This window comes from Coffea eugenioides, chromosome 2 (genome assembly GCF_003713205.1).
Source record: "Coffea eugenioides isolate CCC68of chromosome 2, Ceug_1.0, whole genome shotgun sequence".
Lineage (NCBI taxonomy): Eukaryota > Viridiplantae > Streptophyta > Magnoliopsida > Gentianales > Rubiaceae > Coffea > Coffea eugenioides.
This window is the reverse complement of record NC_040036.1, coordinates 25943723-25968783: the sequence shown is the minus strand read 5'-3', so window position 1 is coordinate 25968783 and position 25061 is coordinate 25943723. Positions and strand designations below refer to the sequence as shown.

Here is a 25061-nt window from a genome sequence, read left to right as displayed (position 1 = left end):
GTATTTTGGATTGTAATTGTAATGGTATACTTGAGAGTTTTGGAATTGTATATTCGAAATATTTCTTAATTAAGTCGATGGTTGACTTGCTATCCTTTATTAAACTTGAATGAGTGCGTGAGTCTTGACGAGAGTTGGGCAGGCGTTCCGCTGATACCCTAAGGTTCGTTCTAGGGAGAGGTGGAGGCGTTACAAAATCACTAATCTTAGCCCTTGAGAGAAGAAGAGATGCGTGCTTCTTAGATGAGAGAGGACAAAGACTTTGTCTAAACTACTTTCTGTAGCATATCAGTATATATATGTCTATATAAAAGTATTATCCCTTAGACTGTGTGAAGCTTCTGAATTTTGAGGGAAGGATTTTTCAAAAAAATTTTTTTGAGGGAAAATAAAAAAATTTGGAGGGAATAAAGTGGGTGAGTTCCAACATGTAAAATGATGTCGTTTTGTGTCTTTTTTTTTTGGTATATTTCATATTTTCTCAAGCGTCATGATAGGTAGTCTAAAGGCACATTATTATTTTTATATCAGATAAAAAAAAAATAGAGTATATATTATTGAGTTGATAACAAGTGTTATGATAGAAAGTGCTATAATGACACAAACCAACAAGTGTCCTTATAGGTATGTCAGGAAATGCCATTTTTGTTGTAGTATTGCTCATGAATAACTCAATCTCGCAATACAAAGTTTAAGCTATTAGGAAGAAACAATTTCGAGAGAACCCGATATATAAATTAAGAACCTAACTCTGATCTAAAAGTTTAAACTGTTAGGTTTCGGACTCTTACTTATATATTAATCACTCTTTTTTCATCTCTCGAATCAATGTGGGATATAATTTTTTATTCATGAACCTAACATAGGACAATTAATCATTTTAATTTTGATGGGAAATGTATTTTCTTTCATTATGTACAAGTGGTCTAAACATTGTGGTTCGATGAAATTATATTGGTGCCCCTCTCTTTGGCTTCCAACATGCTTGTCACTTTTGAACTGTGGGTAATTATAGTCTAATAACTTTTGAAATCACTTTTATGTCTCTATCTAAGTTGTATTTTAGAAGTTTAGATAGCAAAATCTTCATGATTTTTATGTAATTTTGACCTTCTCATTAAAAATGTAATAAATATGCAATTGTCCAATTCTTCTATTGTGTATGGAAGTAGAAATTAACACATAATTGATCCCATACTCATTTCCTAGTCTATAATACAAAATATGCTATTGGCTTTCTCAAAATACTATTTCCATGTGTTGATTTTTAGGTCTAAAAGAGGGTAGAGATTAGGAGTGTGCAAAATCGAAAATTTTCGATTTACCGACCAAATTCGAATTAAATTCGAAATTTTCAAAATCTCTAATTCGGAATTCAGAACTGAAATCGGATTTTCCGATTTTGAATTATGCGAATTTGATTTGAATTTGGTAATGGGATTTTTCAAATCGGAATTTCTGATTTCGAATTCACAATTCGAAATCAGAATTCAAAATTCCTATTTCAATTTCAAATTCATTTTTCACATATATAATTTATATATATATGTAATATAACATTTATATTATAATAATAATTTTTATATTCCTAAATTCGGTGATTCGAAATTCCAATTTCGATTTCAAATTCATTTTCCATATATATATATATGTATATTATTTTTTATATATATGTAATAATATATTTATATTATAATAATAATTTTATATTCCTGAATTCGGTGAAATCGGAATTTACCGAGTTTCGAATTGAATTCAGAACGAATTCGAAATCAAATTTGATCTAAAATTCTGATGCCAAAATTACGAAAATTTTCAATTTCAAAATTCTGAATTACTGATTTCGATTTCGATTCCGATTCACACCCCTATTAGAGATGAGTGAATATGGGAGGACTAAAAAATTTGCTAGATGACATTTGCACAATTAGGATTTTAATGTCAAAGTAGTTTATGCAATAGAAAAACAAGATTATGCCTTTCAAAATAGTTTACGCCTTTCAAGTCTAAATGCAACCTAAGGGTGCGTTTGATAAAATTAAAATTTGAAATCTAAAATATGAATCTATTAAGTTATTGAATTGTCAAGTATTAAATCTAATACATTTATATATATATTATATTCAGTGATAAATGAATATCTTATTACTTATTTTTAGGAGCAAGATTTGTCTAGAAAATTCAGTGCTACTTAATTAATTTAGATGTTCAATTTTTTGTTATTAAACGCGTTTTAATATGTTAAGATCTAAATTCATTAAATTTAAGTGTAGAATTGGATTATCAAATAGGATCTAACTTGAGAAACAAAAGTTTGATCAAGTGCACAAATGAAATGTTAGTATATTCAAAAAAGTTAATGTGGTTTCAAATTTGGAACTTTGGAATTAAAAATATGACCTCAAAAAAATGTTAAGAGCCTATTTGTTCGGTTTTCCCTGCCTGATTTATTCCACCTTTTTGACCTTTAAGACAAATAAACAAGGGAAAATTGCAGAAACCTCTCTTGAGGTTTCTGACACTTGCACTCACCTCTCTCGTGATTTGAAAAATTGCACTGACCTCCCTTAAACTTACTAATTCTTTGCATATTCAATCCAGAGGATTAAAATATTATTTTAGGGAATGAAATGATAGATTTGTGCCAAATTTGCCCTTTGTTTTTATATGCCAAGTAATATTACCAAATGAATAATAAAGTACTACAAATTAATTAACAATTAATAAACTTTAAGAGGTGTAGTTTATGGGCAAATAGACATTACCTATTCAAAGTACCAACTCTTTATGGGTATTTTACTCTCAAACATTTAATTTATGATAAATACATCAATGTTTGTAAGTAAAATTCAAAAAGTGTTACAATAATATTCTTATAAAAAGGAAACTTGTAACTAAAATTGAAAAAGTGTTATACTAATATTTTTACGAAAGAGAAACTAGTAGATTTTGTATTTAACAAAAAATAACTATGTGAAAGTAAATACAAATTTAAATAGAGGTTTTAGATTTTGAGGCCATATCATGTGAATAGAGGTAAAATACAAATCTTTTCTTTTAAATGTAAATTGCCTGATAGAGATTTTGAGGCCATATCACGGGAATAGAGGTAAAATATAAATATTTTTTTAAATTTAAATTGCCTACTAGAGGTATCAAATTTAAATTTGTATTTACTTTCACATATTTAATTTTTGTTAAATACAAAACCTACCAGTTTCCCTTTCATAAAAATATTAATGCAACACTTTTTCAATTTTATTTACAAACATTTATGTATTTAATATAAATTAAATGATTCAGAATAAAATACCCATAAAAGCTGATACTTTGTTCATGTAATTGAGGAAAGCCATAAAGAATTAATATTTTATGGGCCATTTCTTTTTTTAAAAATATTTAATTTATATTAAATAAATAACCTACCGATTTCCTTTTTGTAAGAATATTACTGTAATACTTTTTGAATTTTACTTACAAACATTGATGTATTTATCATAAATTAAATGTTTGAAAATAAAATGCTCATAAAGAGCTGGTACTTTGAATAGATAATGCCTATTTGCCCATAAACTACATCTGTTAAAGTTTATTAATTATTAATTGATTTGTAGTACTTTGTCATTCCTTTGCTAATTCTATTTGGTATGTAGTACAAAGGGCAAATTTGGCACAAATTTCTCATTTCTCATTTTAATCGCTTTGACTGAATATGCAAAGAATCAGTAAGTTCAAGGGAGGTTACTACAATTTCTCAAAATATGAGGGAGGTTAGTGCAAGTGTTAGAAACGTCAGGGGAGGTTTCTGCAATTTTCCCAACAACAAATGCTAACTCCCTGTTCCTCAAATTCGTTCAAGCCCTTCTTCTTTCTCCTTTTTACGCGTGCCTCCTAGAATCTTCTTCCACAGCTTTTACCACGACTAAAACCTCAATTTGCAGTCAGTCCGTTAAAAGGGTTTTAGAGTCTTCTTCTTCTTCTTCTTCTTCTTCTCTCACACGATGGTTGGTCCTGATGCTTCTGATGCTCTCGCAGGTTCTTCTATTTTTCACATATTTGAACATAATATTATGTTTTTCTATCTTTTTTTTTTTTGCATTTATGATATGTGGTTTTGCCTTTTTTTTTAATCAATTTTCCACAGTGAGGGACACAGTTCAGCAGTTCTTGAATGCTGCACGTACTGGGAATTTAGACCTTTTCAAGAGTAAGTTTGAACTTCAGTTCCAATTTATACTTACAGATTGTTCATCGCTCTTCTGTTATTGATATTAAAGATTTGTTTTTTTTGGTTGGGGGGTGGTATAGAATTGGCTAAACAACTTGATGATGGGAAGGGAATAGCTCAGACAGTGGCAGATGTTAAGGATGCGAACAAGAGAGGGGCTTTGCATTTTGCTGCCAGAGAGGGCAAGACTGATATGTGCAAGTACTTGGTTGAGGAGTTGAAGCTTGATGTCAATGCAAAAGATGATGATGGTACGTCCTTTGCTCTCTGAGTTATTCTTTCCATGTTAGTTTTTCTGTTGGTTGTTTGGAATATTTGAATAAACAAGATTTAAGTTGTGCATGGATTTGTACATTCTGGTATTTAATGCCAATGCCAATTGTAAAGATTGTAACTTTTTCGTTCCATGCTCTGTTATCTTGATTTGATCTTTTGCCTAAAAAGGAAAGGAGAGGGTGTGCATATCTTTTTGCGAGCAAGTTTTGGTATCTGAGAGCTTGATTGCTTGATGAAACACATTAGGATGGATGAAATATCCATTATAGGGAATTCTAAGGTTGAGCATCTTGGAGTTACCCTAAAGAGGTCTCCTGTATTTGGGATAAGTACTTGTGTGTTATTTTTCTGACCAAACACGGTAGTAGGCTAGACATATTTATCTAGTCCACCCTCTTTGGATAAGGGTAGACATTTTCCTTTATCTGTATGATTCTACCTTGATACAAACCTCTTATCTGGTTATGCAAATTGAAAATGTCAAAGCAGCATTTGCCTGAAGGTGAGATTCAGTTGTACTTCTTAGCATTTGATGATTGACTTGTAATTGTTGTATTTTCTAATCTATTTTAGCTAGACTGGGTTTTTTGGCTGAATAAGTTCAGAATTGATGGATCTTCTTCAAATACATAATGGTAGAGGTGCATTACTATTTTACTAGAACAAAGAGGCGAAAAGATAAAATGTAGATTAGGGGACACCTGCACTTTGTAAGTTTGCTACTTACATTGCTGCATGGTTTTTATACGAGCAATACAGCAATAAAGGCAAGAGATACTTGAGCTCCGTCACATTCTGGCACTGGACAGTCTAAACAAGGAACATAAGTTGTGATGCCTTCTCATTAGAGGTTTCCCTAATTATTTGAGATGTGTACTAGAATTGATCTGCCAATGCAGAAGATGAGAAAATCGAGTAAAGCTGGTTTCTGTTTATTGTTATGTTTCAGTGATTGTTGAGGTCGTTTCTTCCCTGCAATAGAAATTTATTCTGTGGACTTCTGATTTTTGGGGCTTCTGATGCAGTTGTGAGGCTATGGATGGATTCTGCTACTTTTTCTTCTTGCTTCCTTCTTAATTCCTGATATAACAATTCAGTCATTATTTAGCTGCTTTCTTGGGCTTGGCTGCCTGAAAATTCTTCTTCTGAACCTAACAAACTTGGTAATTGCCCAAGCATTTGGTTCTGAAATCATTTTTTTTAAAATTTGTTTAACTGTAAACGTTTGCCCAGATGAACTGAAGCACCAGTGCCTATTCTGATTGCCTGTATAGATTTAAATTGTAATTTTGTTGGCTTGTGTCCTTGTCACATGAACAACTTTGTAACTTGTCGGCTATGTCCTGCAGGTGAGACTCCTCTTCTTCATGCTGCGAGGCAAGGACACACAGCTACTGCTGAATACCTTACTGAGTGTGGTGCTGATTCTAGTATACCCAGTCAATTGGGTGCAACGGCTCTGCATCATTCTGCAGGAATAGGTGTGTGGATTATCTGCCTCAATTCTCAGAAGCAACAGTATATAAGTCTTGTTCAAGTACTGTAGTTTAGTTGATTTAAAACTCTCTTTTTGCTTCTTCATTTGGGATTCCATGTCGCCATTACGGTCATATAAGACCTTGATATCTTGGCACTATGGCCACCAATTTAGAAGGATAGAAGACAGACAGGAGATGAAATGAGCAGGAAAATTTTCATGTTCTGTACGATTGCACTATTGTCTGGCATGGTAGAAAAGATTTTGCATCCACTAGATAAACACATCCCCATATAACATGGTATAGAGCTCTACACTATTGCTCTACAAGTGCCAATGAATTTGACTAACTATAAACGCAATGAACCAAAGAACCTAGTAATCAAATAAGATTCCGGAGTGTCAGAAGTGAGAACTGTTTTGAGGGAGATGAAATAGATCTGGTACATTTTATGTGAAAATCGTCTAAACTAGTCATTGAAGCAGAATTGCAAGCTCAAAGTGCAACTCAAGTTTAATGTAATCTTTGACCTTGAATGTGGGAACAAGAAATGTTGATTTCCTAGCATTTCTAACCTTTAGTTGGTTATGCTTTTTTTTTTGTTAGTTTTAAGAGCTTAACTGAGTACAAAAACCATTTTTACTAATGAAATTGAAAATACGTGGATATGAATTTATTTGCTTGTAACAGTGTGTTTTAGATTATAACGAAAAAATATGTGCTCAAGTTCCACTAAGTAAAGCTTATAAGAGCTGAGCTTGTCTGGTAAAGAAGCTGAAAATTAAGTCTGATCAAAGGGCCAGGCCTAGTTTTATTCATGCATCGTTCAACAGGCTTACAGCTTTCTCAAAAACAAGTCAATTGAGGACTTTTATCCACCAATCCAGTATTCTCATGAACAGGAAACTGATATTGAGGTGTAATCTTCACATTATAGAAGTCTTGGAAAAGTATCAAGAAGATTATATTTATACTGCATTCTCTGTTAAATAAGCTTAAGGAATAAAATTAAGCTGATATGTCCTTCACTTTAAGGTGGGAAATATCTTGTTTTGGCAATATCTGGCAACTTGCAATTGGAAGTATATCAGTCAAATAAGTACTTGAATCAAACAGTGGGCACATAAACTGTCTTTATTTTGATGTACATTGTTGTTACATATCTATAGAATGATGCAAGTTAAAGTTGCTCCCTTGCTGCTCCTCCAGAAAATTAGATTTGGAGAGATATGCAGAACGCAGTTTAGTTTCTTCCTTTACACGATATGATACTATTATTTGCTCAACATGCTACTGGATATTTGACAGTTCAACAGGTTTGAAGCAAAGAGAACTACCTTTCACTACTCTTTCTGTTTGGCATGGGAGCCTTAAGCAAACTAATGGAAGATCATTAATAAAAGGCCTTCCAAAAGATTTTGAATGAAAGAGAGGATATCTTGTACTTTAGACCAAAGATGCATTATGTCTTGGTTGAGCTCAAAAAGTTTATTGGACATCAAGGCATCATGTGGTTGAAGCAGATTCTGGTTTGAATAGATTTAACTTTTTCGTATGGGGATATCCTTGATGTGGTGGAGCTGGCTGTAATGTTAGATTCTAGTTGGGAAACTTTCGTTATCTTAGGCTGGTTCCTGGGCTAAACACAAGAATATAGAATTGTGGAATTGTGTGGTTGATAGATTTAAGGGAAAAGCTGGTATGGAGAAACATCATCATTTCCAAGGGGGAGCTGACATCCACCACAATCACTTGTTCCAGCATGCCCACTTATTTGGTTTCTCTACCCTTTTGTACTGCTCAAAGTTGCCAAAAGATTGAAAGGCAGCAGAGAGTTTCATTATGGGAAGGATATCCCAATGATCAAAAGATACAGTTTATTCATTGATAAGTGAACCTCCATTTTTATTAATGTAGGCCTAGGGTGAAAGTAGTTATGGAGATGTGGTTTGGAACAAATTGCCTGTCAGAGGAGCTAACCTGTGCAAATAGTCAAGTTAATTGGGAATTGAAAATCTGGAGGTTCATCAAACTTGTGGAGTCATCTTGAGAGAAATTATGATCTTTGGGGATTTTTTAAAAATAAATTTCAGTCAGTATTGTGAATGGAAACATTGGAGCAAATCTGCCTGTGGCTGAATTTTTTTTGAAAATGGTGAGGGTGTACTTTAATGACTTTCAGAAGATCCATGGAGGATCATAAATATGAATTTCTTACTGACACTGTGAACAGGATATGTAGTTAGATTATCAATGTAGGTGGAGATGAAGAATCGGGTGCTGAATTATTGTTAGGTGTATCTTTTTCCAAGTTGAAGGTTGAATCATCTTGAGGAGTTTTTGTGTAGTGAAATGGAGAATTTCCGTGAATACCATTCCAAAACTTAAGCCTCCTAAGAGGTTGCTTTACTTACCTGGTTGACAAGCTGGATATATCTGAACTGCTGAAATTTTGAGAAAAGAGTAACAGAAGTTACATAAGGAATTATTGTTTATATTTTGGCTGTATGATTACCATAGAGTGCTACAATGAGGCTGCTTAGAGCTCACGTTTACAACACTTAAGCTCTTTGAAGCTTTATCTTGTCATGCTGGAGGCTACCTGGAAGACGTGTGTAGGCTTTTGAAGATAACAATGACAAAAATAACAAATAATTTTGAAATGTGAATCCTTTGGGTATTCTCTGGATTTATGGAAGGCTATAAAATCTTTTTACGAAATCCAAAACCTTTTGCAAAAAATAAAATATCAAATCATTTATCTTTTTGTTTTTATTGGTTTATAGAATCTGCGTCAAATGTACAGAAACTTGGATCAATATTTGCAGCAGCTTTGGGGTTGAATTGATTGTGTGTGATTACTCATAACAATAGATGCTCGTATGCTGTCTTTGCTTGATTAGTGTTGCATATCATAGCAAATAGATCATTTTGCAAGATCGATTTAAAATGTATCAACAAATAAACTATAGTCTTTTATCTTAAACACTTTAATGAAACAATAGTGGCCAAATTATAATGAACTCAGGTACATTATCAGTGGATATGAAATTCACCTTATACTCTTACCAGTAAGTAGTTAATTATAATTGGGTATACTTCGAATTAGTCATAAAATTAGCTATGGTGGCATTTGTTCTTTCTTGCAGGAGATACCGAGTTATTGAAATTCTTAATTTCACGAGGTGTGGATGTTGATTTACAAAGTGATGCTGGTACTCCCCTTATATGGGCTGCTGGTCATGGTCAGCAAGATGCTGTCAGAATACTGCTAGAACACCGTGCTAATGTTAGTGTACTTAGATTTTTTTCCCCCTTCTTTCCTCTTGTTCACCCAAGCCATCGAGTTCTATGACGAGGCTTAGGATCCCGTCCTACGGAGTCATATGATCTTGTCCTTTATAAGTAATTCTCTGTTGCTGCAAGGTTTTCCCAGTTTTTGATTCCTTGCGTTTTTTATTCCTGGGCTATGTTCAAGGAATCGTTATATGCTGTTTCATTTTTCACATTTTCTTTTACGCCAAATTTTTAATATCAGAATGTTATACCTTTTTGGGTTTTGTGTTGGTTCTGCATATCTTCTAGTCCTTCTGTTCTTCTTTTGTTATTCTTCTTTTGCTTTTTCCATTCGTCAAATATTTTCTCCTTGTGGTGTAGCTTTGCTTTGTATACCCTTTAAATTCTTTTACTTTCACTCCTTTCAATTATGTTCTTCAGTTATTGAACTTTTCTCTTTAACCTGTAGGATCCTTTCGAGTTGTGTGTTCTTGTGCTCCCGTGTTACAATTTTGTGTAGTATGTTTCGTGTTAAGTTTAAAATGACGGATTCTTTTACATCTTAGACAATCCTTTCTTCACAAGGTTTGCTTGTTATGGAGAGTAGAGATCTTGCAGACTGTGTGGCAATTTCATTGTCTATTCTCATCAAGTATCCATACATTCAATGGCTGAACTTTGTGTTTCGGCTAAAATGGTCTGAACAATCTGGTCAAGCGATGCAGTAGGTGTAAACTTTATTGCCTCGGGAAAAGCAACATATTGTTGATGTCATTGGCACATCACTAGGACACAAACAATTAGTTTTGCAAGCCAGTCATAATTTTTTGCAATTATCAGATTTAAAGTTTTTTTGCTGATTGGTTTTCCTTTATCTTTCTTTATGTGGAAAGTCTGAAGGACAAGATTGCAAAAGCTGAAGTTTGATTTGTCAAAAGCTATGACGTTCTGTATTCCCCTTTGACTTTTATTTGCTAGCATAAGTACCATAAAGGGAGTTTACTGTGGTCACCAAATAGCCTAGATTGGACTATGACTAATAGTTTGGTCTAGGGAGTGGAGTTTTCTCTAGTTGGAGATGCTTGAGGTTTAGTTGAGTATAACAAAGTTCCAACTCTGTCAAATCTTTTTTAATCTTTGAAGTGCACTGGTTGGGTTAGTAGTTGGGGTTGACAAAAGCTTTAGTTGCTTTGGAGTGCCAAAGTAGGTTGTGCTTGTTTTGTCTAGTGAAATTACCCATATGTAAAATGGTTTCCACTTATACTTCTTTCTCTGATTTTAGTTATTATTACTACTGATATGCCTCATTCACTGAAAGATATGTCAGTTACATATACAATATGATTTCAATTTCAATCCAAAATAAAATGTATACTGGGGTTCATGGCCCTATTGTTGAAAAGTTTAGCAAAGTGTTCTTTAGCGGGCTTACCATATGAATATGGGAAATGTATCTGGATGTACTTTGTTATAAGATAAGTTGGATTATTACTTTGTCATATCGGTCGCTCCAAATTTATGGTTTTCATTATTCTTACAGTGTGAATTCTAGGACTGAGAGTTAAAGGAAAAGATGCATTTTTTGTTGTGGATTTTCATCTTTATGTTGTCCGATTGTTTTTGCAGCCGAACATTGGAACTGAAGATGATGTCACTCCTTTGCTGTCTGCGGTGGCAGCAGATTCATTACAATGTCTAGAGTTGTTAATTCAGGTCTGTAGGTCTTGTAGCCTGCATTCTTTCTGAATTGTACACAAATTTTCATGTGCTTCTGCTATTATGAGAATGCTACTAAAGTTCACTTCTTATTAAATCATTTAGGATTTTGTGAGTTAAACTTGCTTCATCTGATTGATATTTGGTATGCTGCTTCACAATTCTATTGCAATCTGCTATATTTTCAACACTTGCATGGGGTTTAACATCTTTGATTCATTGCAGATGTATTCCTCTTTTTGACTTGAAGGAAATTTTTTGTATTGCCACTTGATTTCATGTATCTTGCCACTGGATGAAGTTACTTGAATAGAGCCCTGTTATGAGTAATGGAAGCATAAAGACAAACAAAAGTTGTGATAGACATTGTTCGAAATGATTAGCAAGTTGTTAAAGTTTCTTAATCGTTTATTGCTTAATCATTTTAGTTGTAGTTATTTTCTGGTATGATATGTTGCAATCTGTACCTAATGCATTTTATAGTTTATACTCTTGTGAAGTTTTACGTTGTATTATCTTCAATTCGTAAAAGTGGTATTTGGGCAAAAAAGAAGCTATGCCACATATTATGTCTCTAGGATTTCCTTAGCTCATCTTCTGGGTGAAAATGTATAGATGATAATGTTTTCTATTTATTTTTTTATTTTTTTAACTTGTGTATCTAAGCTGCCTGCAGCATGCTTATTATCTTTGATGCGTCTTGGGTTTAGTACCTTTTCTAAATGCAATAATACTCATTTAGTGTTTAGCAAGAAACCTGCATTCTTCTAATTGTAATTGTATATATCGCACAATTTTTAATGAAAATAAAGAAGTGCCAAGCTTTTCTTGTTTTTCTTTGAGAAGGTAAAGCTTTTCCTACATAAGAAGGCATCTTGGACCGTGCAACATAAGATACAAGTGCAACTTATCTGCGTTTTCAATACCTTGTATTTTCAAGAACAATGCAAAGAAAAAACTGTCTGCAGGAACAGTGTTCTTGATCCATAGGTACTGAATATTTCAGAAAGCCGTTCCTAGCCATCTGTGTTCTTGTTTACTCTGTTAAGGTTCTGTAAATTCTCTCTCTGTAGAGTCAAGTAAGTGAACGGTGGATGTGTCCCAACTTTTAATTTTTTTTTCGTACAAGGGCTCTACCACAACATCGAGTTTATCACGCTCCCTAGCATTGTCTTTTGCACTGTGCAAGTAGCTAATGCATCTGTCTGTGAATTGTGGGCCGCTGGACAATGCAATAGCAGATGACAAGTTGTTTCTTCATTGTTGAGATGCAAAGAGCAAATATTGGCATAGATTTTGTGCATGTCTCGAGATAAGATTAGATGCTTTAGCTGGAGCTTCCCAGGGGAAAAGTGGTACATTTTTTGGTTTGCTAGTATTTAAAATCTTTTTATAGGAAACTTGTTTTACTTTTCCAGTTTAAAGTGTCTCTGAAAACTTGTCGTTTGAAACATAACTTGACCATGCCAACTTGGTGATTCCTGACTGCAGACAAGGACGTCTTCTTGGAATAATCCAATTGTTTCAGCTGCTGGTAATTAAAATTTTTCTTGATCTGTGGCTGCTATGCCACTTGATTGAATAGTAGTAAGCATATCAGCGTTGGTTCATCCTGGTTGTCACCAATGTCATATAAGTGAAGAGATATATATACACATATATTTATATATTTATCTTTTGCACATATATTTATATATTTATCTTTTAATTCTGCACTCCGACAATGTCTCCAAAAATGATTCTTGTTCATCCACAGCATTGAAATGCTGTTGGCTTTTGAAATTGACCATTTTCTTGGAAATTAAGATGCTTTTCCATACAGCCATAGTGAAGTATCGTTAGTACTTGCAGTGGGTCCAAAATTATTTCCTAGTACCACCCACCTTGTTGAGGGTTATCAAAATCGTTTCTGATGTGCCCATTTACTTGAGGAAAAGTAGGTTTGCTTCCAAACTGTTTGCCTGATATTTTCAATTGACTATTCTTGCTTGGTTAACTTCCTTTTGCTTTGTATTTTCCTTTGTTTTTCTTCATTATGTCAAATAAGTAGAGTAGTTCTCAAGGGGCTTATAACAACTTTTTGTGCTTGAGCGTAGCAATATGGATGAAATCTCATGTCTCTTTCTTTGTCATGTCATTGGAAATCTAATATTTTGTTCAACCTTAATGCGATAATAGAGATTGATTGGTAAAATTGTATCATCCCCAGAATCTGTAATTGGTTTTAAGACCCGCATGCTGATATTGCTTGCTATCACTGGTCATTTCTTGAGATTGATCAATTAGTTGATAAATCTTATCAAAGGGTAATGAACTTAAGGGAACCTCATTTGGTCTCTTTGTATGGTTTATGGAACCTCATTTGCCTGTTTGCCCTAGTCCCCGATGATTTAAGCTTCTGGAGTAGGTATTTATTAATGAGATAATAGAAGTTTAGATCTGTAAGGTACTTGTTTGATGTAATTGTACAATTGAGCTTCCCCGTAAAATTGTATGTAAGCATGTTCATGAACTCTGCAGCATTTGTGTGAAGAGTGAAAAATATTGATTGTTTTTTTAGTCAGTGTAGGTTGTTAGGCACTACAAGGTTCTGGATGAATGAAGAGATTATTTACTTGTTTACAAGGTCTTGTAATGTATTATATTCCTCATTAATATGTAATTGTTGCATAGGTGTTTTTGCCTATCTTTGTTTTCATAGTCTTCTTTCCTGAGAAATTTTGGAAAAGTAAATGTGTGTGTAAGGTGGCAAGGGTGTTTCTTATGTTAAAGAATTTCTCTGTGTCAAGCTCTGACATTTTCTTCTCCTTCATACAGGCAGGTGCTCATGTTAATGTTACTGCTGGTGGAGCGACTCCTTTGCACATTGCTGCTGACCATGGTAGCCCTGAAATGTTAGAATGTTTACTAAAAGCCGGAGCTAATCCTGATTCCCTTGATGAGGTAATACTTAAAGACGAAGTAGTCAAACATCTGGGTTGATTTTTCAGTTACTTGGTTTAATCCTTTTACCAAAGCCTTTCTCAAAATGACTTAACAAGTTAGTAGTGTGAGGTAGGTAGGCACCGTTAAATTACCTGCAGGAGACAAAAGGATAGTGTAGAACAGGATAATTCAAGAACTTTCTTGCAATTTTGAGAGTTATGTGTTTTCATGATGGAACTAGTTTGATGGTGGAAGGAATAATTAGATTTATGATGGGGATTTCACTTTTATATAGCAATATTACAAATACTGTTACAAATAAACCCATTACTTTAGAATCAAGAATTTTCTGTTGATGTCAACCTATTCGCAGATCTACAGGCATATGATTTGATTTTATGTTTCGTTGGTAATGTATGTTGAAATGCTTGTTTGCTGAAAATTTAAAAGGTGTCATTTTTTTTTCTTTGTAAGTGGTGTAATTGACACAAGATATGTGTTATATTATGTACAGAGAGAAATGGGCAGACATCTTCAATCTAATGTCATAGCGTATACCTGAATCCTAAATTTAAATTTAAAGAATCTGTGCGCTGTTTATGGTGATCTACCTTTCTTTTGATTTAAGGCAGGAGACCAGAAAGCCACTCCCACTCTGCATTGATGGCTCTCAAGTTGATCCAGGATAACTAAAATTGCAATTTTGAATTCTGCTATTGCTACTATGGAAAAACAAATAAGCTGGTCTAGTACTAGGTATATAAGTAATCACAATTTCCCTTTCTGAAAGTCAATATGTACCGGTTCTTCTGAGAAGCATGCTAAGTACCTAAAGTCTTTGAAGAAATCTGATCTTACTCTTAGTAGGATTTCAGAAAACAGTGATAAGTAGGCATTTTCTGACAGAGTGATTTTGATTTCCCAGTCCTTTTTGACATTTACTTTTTGAGGGAAGTAATGTGGAATTCTTCCCTAGTGATGAGTTGTCCAAACTCTAGCATGAAGGTTGTCTGGTGTATGTGATTTATTGCATTTCTGCCATTTGGAAATGTGTGTTATTTACTTATTTAAATTATTTTTCAGCATACATTATATTGTCTGATTTGAATGTGTTGAGGATATTCTAGTTATTACAAGGAAATTGACTTGTCTGATTTGAATGTGTTAAGAATGTTCAAGTTATTATAAGCAAATTGACTACTTCACCAAAAGGTTAAAGATGTTATCTGTTTACAATCATGCATATTGGTTCATTCAGTTTGAGACAAATTATGAGTATCTAGTCCACAAAACAAAAACATGTATTTTAGTATAAATTGGCATAAAATGATCTTACTTGATGCTTAATTTTATCATCTAACAGGAGGGTGTGAAACCTATAGAAGTTGCTGCTGCAAGAGGTCATCGAAGAGCTGTGGAGATTCTATTTCCTGTAACCTCACAAATTCCAACAGTCTCAGAGTGGAGTGTTGATGGAATACTTGAGCACGTTGAGTCTGAAACTGACAAAGTGAAGGTATTTACTTCTGTTTTAACTAGTTAAGGTCTTAAGATGTTCTTTTTCTGTGTCATAGTGCCTAATTTAGAAACTTTTGCCCGTTCTTAGTTATTTCCTTCTGATCAATTGCTATAAACATTTTAGTTATCAAAGTTGAGTTCTTCAAATTGATTTTCTCAATCTTCAAGTAAGAAGTTGAATGTTCGGCATACAGCTATCATAGGCTTTCTGTACTAAGAAGCAATGTTTATTGTGGTTAAGGGCCTGTTCTAATTTTGTAAACACAGTTGAATGCTGAAAGGTGGCTATTGAAAAAGTTGTTCGAAAGGTGGCTATTGAAAAAGTTGTTCGAAAGGTGGAAAGCATGTTCTTTTTTTTTTTTTCAAAACTTTTTGAAGCTAGAGGCTATTTCCACAAGTGCCTAAAGGGTTGCTTCTTGATATCAGCTTTTGCCACTTAAAAGAAACTCAAAGGAGAAGTGAAAAACGAATAAGAACACCTTGAAAGCTTTTAGCTCTAAATAAGCTATAATTATCTGATTTTAAGCTACTAAGAGGCTCCAAACATACTTGTAGTGACTCCCATTTTTTGGTTTTTTTTATGTATGTAGGGTTCGTTGAGACTAATTGAAAATCAACACGAATCTGATGCTCACGCCCTCTTTGATCGTCCATTTTTAGGATTTGGATTTTTTACTCTCAGTGTTTGCTGACTGATTTTCAATTTTAACAATTACAGGAAGTAAAGCAAGTTAATAAGCAGAAGGCTGTTTCTGCGCCTGAGGTACAGTTTTGATGTCTATTTAAACACATATGATTACGCATTGTTCTAGCATTGTTTCTTTTGTTCATACATGGTTTATAAAGTGTGTCGTTATCATTAACTCTCGCTCTGTCCCCCCCCTCCTCCCTCCCTCTCCCTCTCCCTCCCTCTCTGCTTCTTCCAAACTTAGTTGAGAAATAAAGAAGTTAACAGTCATCTGATGCTCCCTTATAGCTATATCCTTTATGATTTTTGTGATTGCTGTAGTGGAAACTAATTTTACAAAGAGAATGTGCATGTTGCCTGCCTCTCTCCATGTCTGAATAATGATTGCACCCAATCAATCTGAACGTAGAACTTTCAATAACTTAAAATTTGGTGTGAGGTTTTGCATATATTAAAATGGCATAATTGGCTTGAATTTCAGAATAGATAATTGTAGACCATTTCACTCATGTAGCATCAGCAATTAGGATTACTAAGATGGGCTATTTGAAGCTTTTCTCTCCTCTGGAACTTTCTTAACTGGAAGATCATAACAAGAAAGTAAACTCCATTACTTTCATGTAGTCTTTATGTGAATAACACGGATCGCTGTTTCATTTTTGTGATATCTTTTCTGTGAAAGTTTAATCAGTCAATAGTGGATATGTAGAGTAAATTCTGCAATGCATATTCATTATCATGATATCAATCTGCTATATTTATGAAAACGAATGTAATAGTCTGTAGCCACTCCGATTCTGCTGCCATCACTTGCAAAATTTCATGTTCCTAGGCAAATGCGGGCAATGAATACAACCTCATGCTTTCAGTTGTATCGAGTGGATCACATTTCCTCATTTAACCCTTTGGTTGGAAGGGCAAGCAATTGACATGCACAAAAAGTGTTCAAACTTTCCTACATGTTGAAATGAATAATGACCAATTTGCTAAATATTGGCTTACTGTACAGGGCAAAAATCTTACATGGTCAATAAAGTATATGGATAGTGTACTTTCAGTCGCTAAACTTAATTTGTTCTGAAATCACCCACTCAACTTTGAAATGGTGTACTTTTGGTCGTTCTGTCTAAATGCATAGCTTGTGTGATGATTCTTCTGTTAGTGGTTACTTTTAAGCCTAATGGAATGGCCAAAAGCATACCACTTGAAAGGAGTGGCCAAAAGTGTACCATTTTAGAAATTTAGTGGATGGTTTGGTATCAAAACTAATTTAATGGCCAGAATTAGACTATTCAAATAGGGTAGTGGCTATTTAAGTAGTTTGCTCTACAACAAATGTTATTTGACCATTACTGATCTGAATTTACTATCTGGTACTGTTTGGTTCACTTACAAGAGAATGACTGGACATTGATTCATTTCTCACTTCCTTTTTCTGAATAATAGCAAAGTAATTAATTTGAACAAAGCAATGGCTGTAATATAATGAAAACTGAATAGCTACATTTAATTGTATTTTGCACTTTGCTTGTGAATGCCTGGTTATCAGGTGACACCTGAAACAAGAAAGAAGGCTTCTGAAGCAAAGGCAAGAGGAGATGAAGCTTTTAAAAGAAAAGATTTTTCACTAGCTGTGGATGCTTATTCACAGGTAGGTCCTAATCTTTTTATTGTTCTTTTGTTTCTTTTTGACTTATAAATCTCATCCTTTAGTTTGCAAGCCATGTGAACGTAGGAAATATAATAACACAAAGGCCTTAGTGGTAGTATCTAACTAAACAGGATCGCATGCCTTTTTTTAAAATAAATTTTATTGTTTGACCCACAAAATTACTGCTCTCAAAAGGGTCCACTAGATAGATTTCAAGGTCTTAAAATGGTGCATAAGAATGGAGCATCATGGAATTACTTGCACCAAAGCAGTGCCACTCCAAATTTTCGTTTATAGTGGCCAGCTTAGCATACCTTTTTTGCGTGATCATATGTTGAGTCTTCTAGCTTCTGTGGACATTGGACTCGCATTGATTTGTGCCGATGGATATACAGGCTATTGATTTTGATCCTACGGATGCAACTTTACATTCGAATAGAAGCCTTTGTTGGCTCCGCTTGGGCCAAGCTGATCATGCCTTGTCTGATGCAAGGGCCTGCAGGGCACTAAGACCTGATTGGCCTAAAGCTTGCTACCGTGAAGGAGCCGCTTTGCGTTTATTGCAGGCATGTTCCACTCAGGTCAACTCTTTAATCTTTTAGTAATACATCTTGTAATCATTTTCTCAAGTCTCCATGATGTATGTTGCAGAAGTTTGAGGAAGCAGCCAGTGCTTTCTATGAGGGTGTCACGCTTGACCCTGAAAATAAGGAGCTTGTAGCTGCTTTCAGGTATAATGGACTGCTTCTCACTGTCTGGATCTTACTGTTTAGGATGGTCTGTTTAATCACATAAACGCTTCATGAGCTTTTGAATTATTTAAAATCATTATTGTGTGCGCGGGTGTGGTGGAGGATAGGACTATAGGTTGTATGGAACATGAAGCACAACAGATGTATTGTTGTAGATTTTTCAAGCTTTGAACTTGCAACTAGGTTTGAGTCACAGTACTTCGCTTCAAGAGCATGAAGTTTTATTCAGTCATCCATAAATTTGGATAACATGTCTCCATTTCCCATGATTACATGTAAAGTTCGGCTTGACGTTTTGTCAACTCGAAGAACTGAACGTCTTTTGGTGAAAAAGGATGTTCAATTTAAGTCTGCATAATAATATTACTTCACTGCAGGGAAGCTGTTGACGCAGGGAGAAAGTTTCATGAAAAAGAAAAACAAAAATCCTAATGGAATTTTTAGCAGCAGAGGAGAAAGAGGTAGGAAGAACTTGGATAGGATTCATGTAAACCAACCTGCACAAGGTGACGCCTGGCATTTTCAGATTGCAGTTATGTGGGGAATTCTCATGCAGAAACTGTGCTTGTGCAAAGAAACCACACCTAGATTTTGTCAATGTACTCGTAAAAGAGGTGAGGTAGAGAAGGAAAATTATGTTTCCATTTTTTTTATTCGAGTATGTGTGTGACTGTAACATTATTTAGTGGTTTATGGATAACTCTCTCATATATTATGTAGAAGTACCAGTATCTTCAGCAATTCAACAATCAACCACATATGCACATGCAGTTTAGTTTCTGCAGGACTTTTTTTTTTTTTTTTTTTTTCCCAAAAGGGGAAAACTCCCCAACTTTTATTAATTCCAAACGCTAAAAATACGAAGGAGGGAAAAGTCCCAACCTTCAATACATGCCAGAGAACTAGGAGTACTATTCCTAAACATTAAAGTTGCGAATATATTGTCAAAGTTTTGAATAATTTTAATAATATTGTCATTTTATACCAGGTTTGATGCCCATATTAGCTTATGTGGTATAGTTGTTTAACACACTTACTGCAAACAAAAGCATTTGAATTCAGGGTATTGTGAAAAAGAGTGCAAAACAAAATTATCTATTTCTCTTAGTGGGAGTTTTCTTTTTCTTTCTCTTGGGAATTGTGTAAATCCATCTTTTATGAGAGAAACTAAACTGAAATTTTCTTTCATTAAAAGATTCATGACATGTGTGCAAAAGTTGAATTTAAAATTCAAATTTTGCGTAGTTGTCATTTATCTAACGCTGACAGTGTAGGAAAGATTAATCCATAAGTTAAAGTGTACTTTTGGTATGAAATATTCTTCTCATTCTTGAAATTATTTTTTTTACTGTTGATTTTTTTGAATTGGGCTAATTTGTTACAAGAACATTAGTTTTAAGGGAGGTTAATGATATTTTGAAAACATTAAGGGAGAGCAGTGAAACTGTCAGAAACTTTAAGGGAGGTTTCTAAAATTATCCCAACCAAAAATAAGACTAGATATATGGAAAAATTTTAAAAAAAGGGCTAAATTTTGAAGAGTGCTATGTGGTGAAGGCAATGGATAGATCCATGGAATGACATTGCTATGGAATAATGACATTAAAGTCTTGCATATCCAATAATCAGCTCTAACTATTGAAGCTCATGTGCTAGACCCTGAAACACAAACAAATTGTTGGTTCATTGGGATCTATGCAAGCTATTTGGATCAAGTAAGAAGGAAACAATGGAAAGTGACTGAAGAAAAAAAGAGGATTTGGGGAAATAAGTGGGATTATAGATGGGGAGTTTAATGATATTGTGTCAAATGAAGAGAAGAGGGGTGGAAAGACAAGAGAAGAATGGACTTTTAGTGACTTCAGGAACTTCATCTTAGACAATGAGCTGGTGGATGTAGGCTTTGAGGGCTAGCTATGGATATGGTGTAATAACTAGGAAAGTGAGGGAGAAGTAAGACAAAGGTTGGATAGAGCCTTAATTCTGGTTCGAGACTTTTAACAAAACCAAATGTACTCATGTGAAAAATTATGGCTCTGATCACAGTATGTTGCTGATTGACACTGGCCTACATTCTCATAGAAGAAAGAAAAGGTTTTTCTTTGATAAAAAGTGGGTGCAAAATTAAGAGATACAACAAGTGATAAGGGATGCTTGCAACAAGGAATGTGAGGGACTTAAAATATTCAAAGTGACAAGGAAATTTGCCAACTGTAGAGTGCCTCTCCTTAAATGGAGGAACACTTTTCAAGGGAATGTGAAGTTGAAAATAACAAAAATTACACAACAACTTGAAGATATGCAAAGATCAAGTAGGGACAACAGAAAAGACAGGAGAAGGGAACTGAAAAGTTAGTTGAAATAGGCCTATGCAGAGGAACAATTATATTGGGGTTAAAAGACAAGTGTAGTTGGTAGAAAGAAGGGGATAAAAATACCCAATTCTTCAATGCCAGTGTTAAAGGGAGAAGGAAGAGAAATAGAATGCAAAACCTACAAAAGAAGATAGGTCTTGGATTGGTAGTGAAAAGGAATTGTGAGTGGAAGTAGCAAATTAAAATCATTAGATTTTCAATAGCTCAAGGGTGGAGTGTCTAAATGAGATTTTAGATGGTATACCACAAACAATCTCCCATCAAATAAATGATAATTAGAGGAAGTGGAAATTAAAATGATACTAAAATAGTAGAGGAAGTGGAAATTAAAAATGCAATTTTTTCCGTGAACCCAAACAAATCTCTGGGTACTAATGGCATGAACCCCCTCTTTTTCCAAAAGTTTTGGCACATTATAAAAGATGATATCATTAGGACTATTCAAAGCTTTTTCCATTCTTGTTTTATGCTCAAATTCATGAATCATAGTGTGATTTCTTTAATTCCTAAAGTAGATTACCCCATCACCTTGAAGCACTGCAAACCAATAAGTTCTTGCCAATAAACTTAAGAAGGTATTGGATGTTTGCATTAGTCGAAATCAGGCTGCTTTTGTTCCTTGTAGGCAGATTTTAGATTTTAGACAATATCATAATATCTCATAAATTTTTGCACTAATTAAAAAATAAAAGGTAAGGAAAAAATGGATATTATGCTTTAAAATAAGATATGTCTAAAGCATATAATAGGGCGGAGTGGAAGTTTTTGGAGGAAATAATGAAAAGAGTGGGATTTTGTGACAAATAGATCGAATGGATTATAAATTGCATCAAAATAGTCACTTATTACTTCAAGATCAATGTGAGCCAAGAGGCTATATGACTCCTAAGAGAGGGATTAGATAAGGAGATCCTTTATCTCCTTATCTATTTTTACTGTGCTATGAAGGTTTTACCAACTTGCTCAAGAAAGTAGGGAAAGAGAAGTAGATCACAAGAATGAAAATATGCAGACAGGGACTAGCAATTACTCATTTGTCTTTTTTGGCAGATGATTCCCTTATTTTTAGCAAAGCAAATCCCAAGGAGGCAAAGGAGTTGATGGGGATATTGAAAAAATATGAGAAAGGATCTGGTCAAGTGGTTAACCTAGAAAAGTCCTTAGTTTTCTTCAGTTAGAATGTCCCTCAGTCACAGCAAGTACATGTATGCAGAAAATTTGAAAACATCCGGGTAGTGACACAAGGAAAATATCTAGGATTGCCAATGGTAATATCTAGATCAAAACAGCAGATTTTTTGGTTTCATTAAGGAAAAATGTGAAAAGAGAATGAAACACTAGAAGAACAAGCTGTTAAATGCTACTAGCAAGAAAGTTCTGCTTAAGGCAGTAACTATAACAATGCCCACTTATGTCATGTCATGCTTCAAACTACCAGTTAGATTGTGCAAAGAACTGAGTACTATGATGTCTAATTTCTAGTGGGAAAAGGAAAATGAGAAAAGGAAAACTCATTGGTGTTCTTGGCAAACACTCACCTAGGAAAGAAAAATGGTGGCCTATGCTTTAGAGATTTGTAGAATTTCAACAAGGCTTTGTTAGGAAAACTAGTTCAGAGGCTAATAACAATGCCTAACTTCTTGTCAAGTAAAGTTCTGAAAACCAAATACTATCCAAAGGAGACAATTTTCAATTGCAAAGTCCACAAAAATGCTTTCTGGATCTGGCAAGGTCTGATCCCAGTGAGAGAGAATGTTGAGAGAGGCACTAGAAGGAAAATAGGAAATGGCAAAAGTTAAAAAATCTGGGAGCAGCATTGGATACCAGAGAACCCGCAAGGAAAGCATATATCATTCAAGTCTTAGGATTGCAAAGCTTAGAAACTGGAGGATCTAATCTAAAACTTCAGATGGAAATGACCATGTTCAAACTTTTCAATGAAGAAGTGGCTAAGAAAGTGTTGAGAATACCAATAAGCTTAGCAAATAGAGAGGATTGTCACTTCTAGATACACAGTGGAAATGGCCAATACACAGTTGCCTCAGGATACAAGGAACTCAGTAGGCAGAGGGGTAATTAGAAACACAAAGGACAACTAGGAGAAAAGGCAAGTTTGGAGGAGAAACATCTATGAAAACATCTGTGGAAACTCAATATAGATCACAAATTGAAGCTGTTTATCTGGAAATGCATGACTAAGGCTCTCCTTGTAAATGAAACTGCATTTCAGCAGGACTAAGAAGGGGACTCCAATATGTGAAGGTTGTGGTGAAGACATAGAAACTGTGGAATATCTGTTCTTTCGCTATAGGAATGCTGAGGAAGTATGGCACACATATCACCAGTGAGATGGGATGGAATTGAATATCAAACAAGGAATTTCAAAAATGGTGGAGTGAGGCCAGGAGCAAACCTAAAGGGATGGAACACATGGCACTATCTGTAAATATATTATGCCAGCTTTGGAAGGCTAGAAATGAAAGAGTATTTAAAGAGTATAAAAGACCACCCATCAAGATTATATAGAAAGCACAAAGAGAACGGCTTGAATTTCAAGAAGCGGTAGCAAGAGACAGAAAGATGAGCATGCCAGAAACAAGAGCTGGAACAACACAGCAAGGAAGCAGAGGTAGAGATAACTCCATTCATCTCAGTATAGTTGTGAAAACTCAAGGAAATGGCGGTCAAATGGGTATTGGAATTTTTACTGAGAATGAAGACAAGCAAGTGGTAGCTCAATGGCCCTTAAAGGAGCATAGCTCAAGAAACAATTTGATGGACAATGCTGCGGCCCTTAAACTTGCATTAATCAAAGCAAGGGAATAATAGTGGAGGAGAATCAAAGTGGGAGTCCCACAACAACAACTGATGAAAATGATAGAAGAGCAAACAAGGCCAAAGACATCAAGCTCTATTCTCACTTAGAGGACATTCATGATTTAAGCTCTATGTTTGTGGAATGCTCATTTGTTTTGGCTAGAAATGAGAGTAGCAATTGAACTAATTATATTAGTAATCATCCTCTAAGCATATCTTTTTGTGAGGAGTGGTTTAATCTTCAATGTCTTAGAACACATGCATTATGCATAGATCCAATTGAGCCTTTGCTCACTAAATGTATAGTTCATACACAATTCCAAAAAATCATCTATCGTTTTTGGAAAAAAAAAAAGAAGAAGTAAAATAGTGCAAAACAAAGGCTCATGGGACAAATCCTTTCTCATGAAAGTAGTGGATGGGTTCCTTGTTTTCTTTTTGAGTTTTGCGTGTGTAACATAATGCTTGCAGTCGTTTAGTGTTAGCACAGGGGTATCATTGAGTCGAGTTAAGAGCAAATAGTACTCTACTCGAGCTCGTGAGAATTACTCAAACTCGAGCTTGGTGAACATCACATTTTGGTGCTTGAGGTCATATTGAAAAAAAAAATGAGGAGCTTGAGCTCGCTGAATAAGCAAGTCAAAATTTTTCTTGGGCCCATTTTTATTAGATTTTATTAATTCTACTATTTTATTTGAAATTAGATCTAATTAGACAAAGATTTTTCCTACACAAAAATAAAAATAGCTAAAATCAATGAGGTGGATCATATTTCACTTTGTCTCTATTGTGTAGGGTTGTTTGCTGTACAGAGTAGTAATTTCCTTGTATAAATATACTCATCTCGTAATCACATATAGAATATATAGAATATGTAAAGCATGTAATTTGTCCATAATGAAAAGACATTTTAGTGATATCACATAAATATATAAATATTTGATATATACTTTGATATTCTCAAGCATGCCTGACGTGCTTCAAGGAGAGTACTACCATGCTTGAGTTTGACTTGAAAATGCAATGAGTATACCTGAATTCGAGCTCCAACGAGCATTTGCTGTTCGCTAGTTGCTTGTTTCATTGTCCTCGCTAGTGTAGCATTATTATTCCATTCAATTTTTCTCTAATTTCATCTATGACAACACCTTATCGGAGATCCACTTATTGAGCAATACCTTAGGATGACATAGCTATTCAATAAAAGTGACAAAATTTAAACAGGAAAAGACTTATGGGAGATGTATAGCACCCAAAACATAGAGGAAAGTGCAGTAATCAATGAAATGCTTCATATAGTTGAACATGAACAGAGATTGCGCACTACTGAGTTACATTTCATAATAAAAAATCTTAATGAA

The 25061-nt window shown here is 34.4% G+C and overlaps 1 protein-coding gene across 2 annotated transcripts; it reads left to right on the top strand.

Annotated features, from left to right (window-relative positions):
- The first annotated feature begins 3889 nt into the window (after positions 1-3889).
- On the top strand, positions 3890-19298 carry LOC113761467 (putative ankyrin repeat protein RF_0381). 2 transcript variants are annotated; one of them, XM_027304468.1, is made up of 14 exons: positions 3890-4035; positions 4145-4207; positions 4309-4479; positions 5854-5985; positions 9132-9271; positions 10885-10971; positions 13792-13917; positions 15263-15415; positions 16136-16180; positions 17655-17756; positions 18152-18322; positions 18408-18487; positions 18886-18969; positions 19035-19298. In XM_027304468.1, the coding sequence occupies exons 1-13, from the start codon at positions 4002-4004 to the stop codon at positions 18938-18940; spliced, it is 1359 nt and encodes a 452-aa protein (XP_027160269.1). In that variant the 5' UTR covers positions 3890-4001; the 3' UTR covers positions 18941-18969; positions 19035-19298. The 2 variants fall into 2 exon arrangements, with proteins under 2 accessions (XP_027160269.1, XP_027160268.1); XM_027304467.1 differs by having other exon boundaries at positions 18886-19298.
- Positions 19299-25061: the final 5763 nt, after the last annotated feature.